We start from the raw sequence: 12,751 nt of genomic DNA on the forward strand, positions 1-12,751 counted from the left end.
CTCTCTCTCTTTCTCTGTATCTCTCTCTCACTCTGACCCTCTCTCTCTCTTTCTGTGTCACACTCTCTCTCTCTTTCTCTGACACTCTCTACCTCCTCCCCTTCTTCCCCAAGCCGTTTGGGACGGGCTGCAGGCCCCTCTGATACTTCAGCCGGCCCATCCATTCATCAGCGAGTGGGGCAGGATATTCCACCATGGTGTGCATCACCGCTCGGCCCTGATGCTCCCAGGGAGATCACGTATCATGCCCCAGGGAGCCAGGAGAGGGCAGAGTGGTACTGGGGTCCAAACACAGGAAACAAAAAAGATTCAGTATATATTTAAACTTTATTTCCATCTGTAGTTTAGCAGGAGGGATGGTTTTACATCGAGGTCAATTAAACCAGTCAGTGTACAGATATCTCCCTGAGAGAGGGGACTGAGAGACACCACTCAGTGTACAGATATCTCCCTGAGAGAGAGGGGACTGAGAGACACCAGTCAGTGTACAGATATCTCCCTGAGAGAGAGAGGGGGACTGAGAGACACCAGTCAGTGTACAGATATCTCCCTGAGAGAGAGGGGACTGAGAGACACCAGTCAGTGTACAGATATCTCCCTGAGAGAGAAGGGACTGAGAGACACCAGTCAGTGTACAGATATCTCCCTGAGAGAGAGGGACTGAGAGACACCAGTCAGTGTACAGATATCTCCCTGAGAGAGGGGACTGAGAGACACCAGTCAGTGTACAGATATCTCCCTGAGAGAGAGGGACTGAGAGACACCAGTCAGTGTACAGATATCTCCCTGAGAGAGAGGGACTGAGAGACACCAGTCAGTGTACAGATATCTCCCTGAGAGAGAGGGGACTGAGAGACACCAGTCAGTGTAAAGATATCTCCCTGAGAGAGAGGGGACTGAGAGACACCAGTCAGTGTAAAGATATCTCCCTGAGAGAGAGGGGGACTGAGAGACACCAGTCAGTGTACAGATATCTCCCTGAGAGAGAGGGGACTGAGATACACCAGTCAGTGTACAGATATCTCCCTGAGAGAGAGGGGACTGAGAGACACCAGTCAGTGTACAGATATCACCCTGAGAGAGAGGGGACTGAGAGACACCAGTCAGTGTACAGATATCTCCCTGAGAGAGAGGGACTGAGAGACACCAGTCAGTGTACAGATATCTCCCTGAGAGAGAGGGACTGAGAGACACCAGTCAGTGCACAGATATCTCCCTGAGAGAGAGGGGACTGAGAGACACCAGTCAGTGTACAGATATCTCCCTGAGAGAGAGGGACTGAGAGACACCAGTCAGTGCACAGACATCTCCCTGAGAGAGAGGGGACTGAGAGACACCAGTCAGTGTACAGATATCTCCCTGAGAGAGAGGGACTGAGAGACACCAGTCAGTGCACAGATATCTCCCTGAGAGAGAGGGGACTGAGAGACACCAGTCAGTGCACAGATATCTCCCTGAGAGAGAGGGGACTGAGAGACACCAGTCAGTGTACAGATATCTCCCTGAGAGAGAGGGACTGAGAGACACCAGTCAGTGCACAGACATCTCCCTGAGAGAGAGGGGACTGAGAGACACCAGTCAGTGTACAGATATCTCCCTGAGAGAGAGGGGGACTGAGAGACACCAGTCAGTGTACAGATATCTCCCTGAGAGAGAGGGAACTGAGAGACACCAGTCAGTGTACAGATATCTCCCTGAGAGAGAGGGGACTGAGAGACACCAGTCAGTGTACAGATATCTCCCTGAGAGAGAGGGGACTGAGAGACACCAGTCAGTGTACAGATATCTCCCTGAGAGAGAGGGGACTGAGAGACACCAGTCAGTGTACAGATATCTCCCTGAGAGAGAGGGGACTGAGAGACACCAGTCAGTGCACAGATATCTCCCCGAGAGAGAGAGGGGACTGAGAGACACCAGTCAGTGTACAGATATCTCCCCGAGGGAGAGGGGACTGAGAGACACCAGTCAGTGTACAGATATCTCCCTGAGAGAGAGGGAACTGAGAGACACCAGTCAGTGTACAGATATCTCCCTGAGAGAGAGGGGACTGAGAGACACCAGTCAGTGTACAGATATCTCCCTGAGAGAGAGGGGACTGAGAGACACCAGTCAGTGTACAGATATCTCCCTGAGAGAGAGGGGACTGAGAGACACCAGTCAGTGTACAGATATCTCCCCGAGGGAGAGGGGACTGAGAGACACCAGTCAGTGTACAGATATCTCCCTGAGAGAGAGGGGACTGAGAGACACCAGTCAGTGTACAGATATCTCCCTGAGAGAGAGGGGACTGAGAGACACCAGTCAGTGTACAGATATCTCCCTGAGAGAGAGGGGACTGAGAGACACCAGTCAGTGTACAGATATCTCCCTGAGAGAGAGGGGACTGAGAGACACCAGTCAGTGTACAGTCTCCCACTTTACAAGGAGTCCCTGATGGGGAGACTCCCTCTTTAAAAGGGGTCCCTGATGAGGAGACTCCCTCTTTAAAAGGGGTCCCTGATGGTGAGACTCCCTCTTTAAAAGGGGTCCCTGATGAGGAGACTCCCTCTTTAAAAGGGGTCCCTGATGGTGACAGCCTCTGGTTTAGTCGGGTGTTGTGGTGATGGACTCTTTGCGTCTCCTGCGTGTGTCCGTACTATGTTTGCACTCCATGGATGGTCTCATTCGGAGGTTCAGGTCCATTGTTGTGGTCTCAGGCGAACTTTAATTGTACTGCAAGTCAGTGACGACGGCTCTGAGCCATTCCATCATCCTCACCACATTGGTGTAGTATCCCATGTTATCGCCATCACAGGTCCCAACTGATCCCGAACTTGTAATCCCAATCTGTTCAAGGATGAATGGAACGTCACTCCCACTGTACACAATCCCAATGGACCCGACCCCTTCCCATTCACTCCCACTGTACACAATCCCAATGGACCCGACCCCTTCCCGTTCACTCCCACTGTGCACAATCCCAATGGACCCGACCCCTTCCCATTCACTCCCACTGTACACAATCCCAATGGACCCGACCCCTTCCCCTTCACTCCCACTGTACACAATCCCAATGGACCCGACCCCTTCCCATTCACTCCCACTGTCCACAATCCCAATGGACCCGACCCCTTCCCATTCACTCCCACTGTACACAATCCCAATGGACCCGACCCCTTCCCATTCACTCCCACTGTACACAATCCCAATGGACCCGACCCCTTCCCCTTCACTCCCACCGTACACAATCCCAATGGACCCGACCCCTTCCCCTTCACTCCCACCGTACACAATCCCAATGGACCCGACCCCTTCCCCTTCACTCCCACCGTACACAATCCCAATGGACCCGACCCCTTCCCGTTCACTCCCACTGTGCACAATCCCAATGGACCCGACCCCTTCCCATTCACTCCCACTGTACACAATCCCAATGGACCCGACCCCTTCCCGTTCACTCCCACTGTGCACAATCCCAATGGACCCGACCCCTTCCCCTTCACTCCCACTGTACACAATCCCAATGGACCCGACCCCTTCCCATTCACTCCCACTGTACACAATCCCAATGGACCCGACCCCTTCCCATTCACTCCCACTGTACACAATCCCAATGGACCCGACCCCTTCCCCTTCACTCCCACCGTACACAATCCCAATGGACCCGACCCCTTCCCCTTCACTCCCACCGTACACAATCCCAATGGACCCGACCCCTTCCCGTTCACTCCCACTGTGCACAATCCCAATGGACCCGACCCCTTCCCATTCACTCCCACTGTACACAATCCCAATGGACCCGACCCCTTCCCATTCACTCCCACTGTACACAATCCCAATGGACCCGACCCCTTCCCATTCACTCCCACTGTGCACAATCCCAATGGACCCGACCCCTTCCCATTCACTCCCACTGCACACAATCCCAATGGTCCTGACCCCTTCCCATTCACTCCCACTGTACACAATCCCAATGGACCCGACCCCTTCCCGTTCACTCCCACTGTACACAATCCCAATGGACCCGACCCCTTCCCGTTCACTCCCACTGTACACAATCCCAATGGACCCGACCCCTTCCCATTCACTCCCACTGTACACAATCCCAATTGATTGTTTTGTAATGTTTAATTGTGTGTAGTTGTGTGTTGCATTTGTGTGTTTCTATTAGTTTATATTATATTAATTGTGTTGTGTGTAATTGTGTTTTGTTATGTGTTGTGTGTAGTTGTGCGTTTGTTGTAGTGTGTAGTTGTCTGTAGTTGTGTCTAGTTGTGTGTAGTTGTGTGTTTGTTTTCGTGTGTAGTTGTGTTTAGTTGTGTCTCGTTGTGTGTAGTTGTGTCTAATTGTGTGTAGTTGTGTGTTTGTTTTCGTGTGTAGTTGTGTGTAGTTGTGTCTCGTTGTGTGTAGTTGTGTGTAGTTGTGTGTTTGTTTTAGTGTGTAGTTGTGTCTGGTTGTGTGTTTGTTTTAGTGTGTCGTTGTGTGTAGTTGTATGTTTGTTTTGGTGTGTAGTTGTGTGTAGTTGCGTGTTGTTTTAGTGTGTAGTTGTGTGTAGTTGTGTGTTTGTTTTAGTGTGTAGTTGTGTCTAGTTGTGTGTAATTGTGTGTTTGTTTTAGTGTGTAGTTGTGTCTAGTTGTGTATTTTTTAGTGTGTAGTTGTGTCTAGTTGTGTGTTTTTCAGTGTGTAGTTGTGTCTAGCTGTGTGTTTGTTTTAGTGTGCAGTTGTGTCTAGTTGTGCGTAGTTGTGTGTTTGTTTTAGTGTGTAGTTGTGTGTTTGTTTTAGTGTGTAGTTGTGTCTAGTTGTGTGTTTGTTTTAGTGTGTAGTTGTGTCTAGTTGTGTGTTTGTTTTAGTGTGTAGTTGTGTCTAGTTCTGTGTTTTTTTAGTGTGTAGTTGTGTGTTTGTTTTAGTGTGTAGTTGTGTCTAGTTGTGTGTTTTTTAGTGTGTAGTTGTGTCTAGTTCTGTGTTTTTTTAGTGTGTAGTTGTGTGCTTGTTTTACTGTGTAGTTGTGTCTAGTTGTGTGTAGTTGTGTGTTTGTTTTAGTGTGTAGTTGTGTCTGGTTGTGTGTTTTTCAGTGTGTAGTTGTGTCTAGTTGTGTGTTTGTTTTAGTGTGTAGTTGTGTCTAGTTGTGTGTTTGTTTTAGTGTGTAGTTGTGTCTAGTTCTGTGTTTTTTTAGTGTGTAGTTGTGTGTTTGTTTTCGTGTGTAGTTGTCTCTAGTTGTGTGTTTTTTAGTGTGTAGTTGTGTCTAGTTCTGTGTTTTTTTAGTGTGTAGTTGTGTGCTTGTTTTACTGTGTCGTTGTGTCTAGTTGTGTGTAGTTGTGTGTTTGTTTTAGTGTGTAGTTGTGTGTTTGTTTTAGTGTGTAGTTGTGTCTAGTTGTGTGTTTTTAGTGTGTAGTTGTGTCTAGTTCTGTGTTTTTTTAGTGTGTAGTTGTGTGTTTGTTTTACTGTGTAGTTGTGTCTAGTTGTGTGTAGTTGTGTGTTTGTTTTAGTGTGTAGTTGTGTGTTTGTTTTAGTGTGTAGTTGTCTCTAGTTGTGTGTTTGTTTTAGTGTGTAGTTGTGTGTGTTTTAGTATGTAGTTGTGTGTAGTGTGTTTGTTTTAGTGTGTAGTTGTGTCTAGATGTGTGTAGTTGTCTCTAGTTGTGTGTTTGTTTTCGTGTGTAGTTTTGTGTGTAGTTATGTGTTTGTTTTAGTGTGTAGTTGTGTGTAGCTGTGTGTAGTTTTAGTGTGTAGTTGTGTGTAGTTGTGTGTAGTTTTAGTGTGTAGTTGTGTGTTTGTTTTAGTGTGTAGTTGTGTGTAGCTGTGTGTAGTTTTAGTGTGCAGTTGTGTGTTTGTTTTAGTGTGTAGTTGTGTGTAGCTGTGTGTAGTTTTAGTGTGTAGTTGTGTGTTTGTTTTAGTGTGTAGTTGTGTGTAGTTGTGTGTTTATTTAAGTGTGCAGTTGTGTGTAGTTGTGTGTTTATTTTAGTGTGTAGTTGTGTGTTTGTTTTCGTGTGTAGTTGTGTGTTTGTTTTAGTGTGTAGTTGTGTGTAGTTGTGTATTTGTTTTAGTATGTAGTTGTCGGTGGTTGTGTGTAGTTGTGTCTAGTAGTGTGTTTATTTTTGTGTGTAGTTGTGTGTAGTTGTGTGTTCGTTTTAGTGTGTAGTTGTGTGCAGTTGTGTGTTCGTTTTAGTGTGTAGTTGTGTGCAGTTGTGTGTTTGTTTTAGTGTGTAGTTGAGGGTTTGTTTTAGTGTGTAGTTGTGTGATTGTTTTAGTGTGTTGTTGTCGGTAGTTGTGTGTAGTTGTGTCTGGTTGTGTGTTTGTTTTAGTGTGTAGTTGTGTGTTTGTTTTAGTGTGTAGTTGTCGGTAGTTGTGTGTAGTTGTGTCTGGTTGTGTGTTTGTTTTAGTGTGTAGTTGAGGGTTTGTTTTAGTGTTTAGCTGTGTGTAGTTGTGTGTTTGTTTTAGTGTGTAGTTGTGTGTTTGTTTTAGTGTGTAGTTGTCGGTAGTTGTGTGTAGTTGTGTCTGGTTGTGTGTTTGTTTTAGTGTGTAGTTGTCGGTAGTTGTGTGTAGTTGTGTCTGGTTGTGTGTTTGTTTTAGTGTGTAGTTGTGTCTGGTTGTGTGTTTGTTTTAGTGTGTAGTTGTGTGTTTGTTTTAGTGTGTAGTTGTGTGTAGTTGTGTGTTTATTTAAGTGTGCAGTTGTGTGTAGTTGTGTGTTTATTTTAGTGTGTAGTTGTGTGTTTGTTTTCGTGTGTAGTTGTGTGTTTGTTTTAGTGTGTAGTTGTGTGTAGTTGTGTATTTGTTTTAGTATGTAGTTGTCGGTGGTTGTGTGTAGTTGTGTCTAGTAGTGTGTTTATTTTTGTGTGTAGTTGTGTGCAGTTGTGTGTTCGTTTTAGTGTGTAGTTGTGTGCAGTTGTGTGTTTGTTTTAGTGTGTAGTTGAGGGTTTGTTTTAGTGTGTAGTTGTGTGATTGTTTTAGTGTGTAGTTGTGTGTAGCTGTGTGTAGTTTTAGTGTGCAGTTGTGTGTTTGTTTTAGTGTGTAGTTGTGTGTAGCTGTGTGTAGTTTTAGTGTGTAGTTGTGTGTTTGTTTTAGTGTGTAGTTGTGTGTAGTTGTGTGTTTATTTAAGTGTGCAGTTGTGTGTAGTTGTGTGTTTATTTTAGTGTGTAGTTGTGTGTTTGTTTTCGTGTGTAGTTGTGTGTTTGTTTTAGTGTGTAGTTGTGTGTAGTTGTGTATTTGTTTTAGTATGTAGTTGTCGGTGGTTGTGTGTAGTTGTGTCTAGTAGTGTGTTTATTTTTGTGTGTAGTTGTGTGTAGTTGTGTGTTCGTTTTAGTGTGTAGTTGTGTGCAGTTGTGAGTTCGTTTTAGTGTGTAGTTGTGTGCAGTTGTGTGTTTGTTTTAGTGTGTAGTTGAGGGTTTGTTTTAGTGTGTAGTTGTGTGATTGTTTTAGTGTGTAGTTGTCGGTAGTTGTGTGTAGTTGTGTCTGGTTGTGTGTTTGTTTTAGTGTGTAGTTGTGTGTTTGTTTTAGTGTGTAGTTGTCGGTAGTTGTGTGTAGTTGTGTCTGGTTGTGTGTTTGTTTTAGTGTGTAGTTGTCGGTAGTTGTGTGTAGTTGTGTCTGGTTGTGTGTTTGTTTTAGTGTGTAGTTGTGTCTGGTTGTGTGTTTGTTTTAGTGTGTAGTTGTGTGTTTGTTTTAGTGTGTAGTTGTGTGTAGTTGTGTGTTTATTTAAGTGTGCAGTTGTGTGTAGTTGTGTGTTTATTTTAGTGTGTAGTTGTGTGTTTGTTTTCGTGTGTAGTTGTGTGTTTGTTTTAGTGTGTAGTTGTGTGTAGTTGTGTATTTGTTTTAGTATGTAGTTGTCGGTGGTTGTGTGTAGTTGTGTCTAGTAGTGTGTTTATTTTTGTGTGTAGTTGTGTGTAGTTGTGTGTTCGTTTTAGTGTGTAGTTGTGTGCAGTTGTGTGTTCGTTTTAGTGTGTAGTTGTGTGCAGTTGTGTGTTTGTTTTAGTGTGTAGTTGAGGGTTTGTTTTAGTGTGTAGTTGTGTGATTGTTTTAGTGTGTAGTTGTGTGTAGCTGTGTGTAGTTTTAGTGTGCAGTTGTGTGTTTGTTTTAGTGTGTAGTTGTGTGTAGCTGTGTGTAGTTTTAGTGTGTAGTTGTGTGTTTGTTTTAGTGTGTAGTTGTGTGTAGTTGTGTGTTTATTTAAGTGTGCAGTTGTGTGTAGTTGTGTGTTTATTTTAGTGTGTAGTTGTGTGTTTGTTTTCGTGTGTAGTTGTGTGTTTGTTTTAGTGTGTAGTTGTGTGTAGTTGTGTATTTGTTTTAGTATGTAGTTGTCGGTGGTTGTGTGTAGTTGTGTCTAGTAGTGTGTTTATTTTTGTGTGTAGTTGTGTGTAGTTGTGTGTTCGTTTTAGTGTGTAGTTGTGTGCAGTTGTGAGTTCGTTTTAGTGTGTAGTTGTGTGCAGTTGTGTGTTTGTTTTAGTGTGTAGTTGAGGGTTTGTTTTAGTGTGTAGTTGTGTGATTGTTTTAGTGTGTAGTTGTCGGTAGTTGTGTGTAGTTGTGTCTGGTTGTGTGTTTGTTTTAGTGTGTAGTTGTGTGTTTGTTTTAGTGTGTAGTTGTCGGTAGTTGTGTGTAGTTGTGTCTGGTTGTGTGTTTGTTTTAGTGTGTAGTTGTCGGTAGTTGTGTGTAGTTGTGTCTGGTTGTGTGTTTGTTTTAGTGTGTAGTTGTGTGTTTGTTTTAGTGTGTAGTTGTCGGTAGTTGTGTGAAGTTGTGTCTGGTTGTGTGTTTGTTTTAGTGTGTAGTTGTGTCTGGTTGTGTGTTTGTTTTAGTGTGTAGTTGAGGGTTTGTTTTAGTGTTTAGCTGTGTGTAGTTGTGTGTTTGTTTTAGTGTGTAGTTGTGTGTTTGTTTTAGTGTGTAGTTGTCGGTAGTTGTGTGTAGTTGTGTCTAGTTGTGTGTTTGTTTTAGTGTGTAGTTGTGTGTAGTTGTGTCTGGTTGTGTGTTTGTTTTAGTGTGTCGTTGTGTGTAGTTGTGTCTGGTTGTGTGTTTGTTTTAGTGTGTAGTTGTGTGTAGTTGTGTCTGGTTGTGTGTTTGTTTTAGTGTGTAGTTGTGTGTTTGTTTTAGTGTGTAGTTGTCGGTAGTTGTGTGTAGTTGTGTCTGGTTGTGTGTTTGTTTTAGTGTGTCGTTGTGTGTTTGTTTTAGTGTGTAGTTGTCGGTAGTTGTGTGTAGTTGTGTCTGGTTGTGTGTTTGTTTTAGTGTGTAGTTGTCGGTAGTTGTGTGTAGTTGTGTCTGGTTGTGTGTTTGTTTTAGTGTGTAGTTGTCGGTAGTTGTGTGTAGTTGTGTCTGGTTGTGTGTTTGTTTTAGTGTGTCGTTGTGTGTTGCCGTGGTTACCTGGATCCATCGCTGTTTAAATTTCACGGCAAATGGGCCTCCAGAATCTCCTGTAATTGAGAAAAAGGCCAGTGAGGTCAGTCCTGACCAGAGAACCAGGGTCTGGAATAGAGAGAGGACACACTGGGGAACAGTGGGGTATAGAGAGAGGGGACACACTGGGGAACAGTGGGGTATAGAGAGAGGGGACACACTGGGGAACAGTGGGGTATAGAGAGAGGGGATACACTGGGGAACAGTGGGGTATAGAGAGAGGGGACACACTGGGGAACAGTGGGGGATAGAGAGAGAGGACACACTGGGGAACAGTGGGGTATAGAGAGAGGGGATACACTGGGGAACAGTGGGGTATAGAGAGAGGGGACACACTGGGGAACAGTGGGGTATAGAGAGAGGGGACACACTGGGGAACAGTGGGGTATAGAGAGAGGGGACAGACTGGGGAACAGTGGGGTATAGAGAGAGAGGGGACACACTGGGGAACAGTGGGGTATAGAGAGAGGGGACACACTGGGGAACAGTGGGGTATATAGAGTGAGGGGACACACTGGGGAACAGTGGGGTATAGAGAGAGAGGGGACACACTGGGGAACAGTGGGGTATAGAGAGAGGGGACACACTGGGGAACAGTGGGGTATAGAGAGAGGGGACACACTGGGGAACAGTGGGGTATAGAGAGAGGGGACACACTGGGGAACAGTGGGGTATAGAGAGAGGGGACACACTGGGGAACAGTGGGGTATAGAGAGAGGGGACACACTGGGGAACAGTGGGGTATAGAGAGAGAGGGGACACACTGGGGAACAGTGGGGTATAGAGAGAGGGGACACACTGGGGAACAGTGGGGTATAGAGAGAGGGGACACACTGGGGAACAGTGGGGTATAGAGAGAGGGGACACACTGCGGAACAGTGGGGTATGGAGAGAGGGGACACACTGGGGAACAGTGGGGTATAGAGAGGGGACACACTGGGGAACAGTGGGGTATAGAGAGAGAGGGGACACACTGGGGAACAGTGGGGTATAGAGAGAGGGGACACACTGGGGAACAGTGGGGTATAGAGAGGGGGGACACACTGGGGAACAGTGGGGTATAGAGAGAGAGGGGACACACTGGGGAACAGTGGGGTATAGAGAGAGGGGACACACTGGGGAACAGTGGGGTATAGAGAGAGGGGACACACTGGGGAACAGTGGGGTATAGAGAGAGGGGACACACGGGGGAACAGTGGGGTATAGAGAGAGGGGACACACTGGGGAACAGTGGGGTATAGAGAGAGAGGGGACACACTGGGGAACAGTGGGGTATAGAGAGAGGGGACACACTGGGGAACAGTGGGGTATAGAGAGGGAGGGGACACACGGGGGAACAGTGGGGTATATAGAGAGGGGACACACTGGGGAACAGTGGGGTATAGAGAGAGAGGGGACACACTGGGGAACAGTGGGGTATATAGAGAGGGGACACACTGGGGAACAGTGGGGTATAGAGAGAGGGGACACACTGGGGAACAGTGGGGTATAGAGAGAGAGGACACACTGGGGAACAGTGGGGTATAGAGAGAGGGGACACTCTGGGGAACAGTGGGGTATAGAGAGAGAGGACACACTGGGGAACAGTGGGGTATAGAGAGAGGGGACACACTGGGGAACAGTGGGGTATAGATAGAGGGGACACACTGGGGAACAGTGGGGTATAGAGAGAGGGGACACACTGGGGAACAGTGGGGTATAGAGAGAGGGGACACACTGGGGAACAGTGGGGTATAGAGAGGGGACACACTGGGGAACAGTGGGGTATAGAGAGAGGGGGGACACACTGGGGAACAGTGGGGTATAGAGAGAGGGGACACACTGGTGAACAGTGGGGTATAGAGAGAGGGGACACACTGGGGAACAGTGGGGTATAGAGAGAGGGGACACACTGGAGAACAGTGGGGTATAGAGAGAGGGGACACACTGGTGAACAGTGGGGTATAGAGAGAGGGGACACACTGGGGAACAGTGGGGTATAGAGAGAGGGGACACACTGGAGAACAGTGGGGTATAGAGAGAGGGGACACACTGGGGAACAGTGGGGTATAGAGAGAGAGGACACACTGGGGAACAGTGGGGTATAGAGAGAGAGGACACACTGGGGAACAGTGGGGTATAGAGAGAGGGGACACACTGGGGAACAGTGGGGTATAGAGAGAGGGGACACACTGGGGAACAGTGGGGTATAGAGAGAGGGGACACACTGGGGAACAGTGGGGTATAGAGAGAGGGGACACACTGGGGAACAGTGGGGTATAGAGAGAGGGGACACACTGGGGAACAGTGGGGTATATAGAGAGAGAGGGGACACACTGGGGAACAGTGGGGTATAGAGAGAGGGGACACACTGGGGAACAGTGGGGTATAGAGAGAGGGGGGACACACTGGGGAACAGTGGGGTATAGAGAGAGGGGACACACTGGGGAACAGTGGGGTATATAGAGTGAGGGGACACACTGGGGAACAGTGGGGTATAGAGAGAGGGGACACACTGGGGAACAGTGGGGTATAGAGAGAGGGGATACACTGGGGAACAGTGGGGTATAGAGAGAGGGGACACACTGGGGAACAGTGGGGGATAGAGAGAGAGGACACACTGGGGAACAGTGGGGTATAGAGAGAGGGGATACACTGGGGAACAGTGGGGTATAGAGAGAGGGGACACACTGGGGAACAGTGGGGTATAGAGAGAGGGGACACACTGGGGAACAGTGGGGTATAGAGAGAGGGGACAGACTGGGGAACAGTGGGGTATAGAGAGAGAGGGGACACACTGGGGAACAGTGGGGTATAGAGAGAGGGGACACACTGGGGAACAGTGGGGTATATAGAGTGAGGGGACACACTGGGGAACAGTGGGGTATAGAGAGAGAGGGGACACACTGGGGAACAGTGGGGTATAGAGAGAGGGGACACACTGGGGAACAGTGGGGTATAGAGAGAGGGGACACACTGGGGAACAGTGGGGTATAGAGAGAGGGGACACACTGGGGAACAGTGGGGTATAGAGAGAGGGGACACACTGGGGAACAGTGGGGTATAGAGAGAGGGGACACACTGGGGAACAGTGGGGTATAGAGAGAGAGGGGACACACTGGGGAACAGTGGGGTATAGAGAGAGGGGACACACTGGGGAACAGTGGGGTATAGAGAGAGGGGACACACTGGGGAACAGTGGGGTATAGAGAGAGGGGACACACTGCGGAACAGTGGGGTATGGAGAGAGGGGACACACTGGGGAACAGTGGGGTATAGAGAGGGGACACACTGGGGAACAGTGGGGTATAGAGAGAGAGGGGACACACTGGGGAACAGTGGGGTATAGAGAGAGGGGACACACTGGGGAACAGTGGGGTATAGAGAGGGGGGACACACTGGGGAACAGTGGGGTATAGAGAGA

The 12,751-nt window shown here is 47.5% G+C and overlaps 1 protein-coding gene across 1 annotated transcript in view; it reads right to left on the reverse strand.

Annotated features, from left to right (window-relative positions):
* Window positions 1-2,204: 2,204 nt before the first annotated feature.
* The window catches only part of LOC137307883 (chymotrypsin-like protease CTRL-1), a gene marked incomplete at its 5' end in the record, with an annotated part of 39,459 nt that continues 28,912 nt past the window's right edge, over window positions 2,205-12,751 (reverse strand). Inside the window, 2 exons of the mRNA XM_067976942.1 lie at window positions 2,205-2,826; window positions 9,316-9,365. Of these exons, the coding sequence (XP_067833043.1) occupies window positions 2,704-2,826; window positions 9,316-9,365 (173 nt within the window). The remainder of the gene's footprint in view (window positions 2,827-9,315; window positions 9,366-12,751) is intronic.

Source organism: Heptranchias perlo, unplaced genomic scaffold (assembly GCF_035084215.1).
Source record: "Heptranchias perlo isolate sHepPer1 unplaced genomic scaffold, sHepPer1.hap1 HAP1_SCAFFOLD_1143, whole genome shotgun sequence".
Classification (NCBI taxonomy): Eukaryota; Metazoa; Chordata; class Chondrichthyes; order Hexanchiformes; family Hexanchidae; genus Heptranchias; species Heptranchias perlo.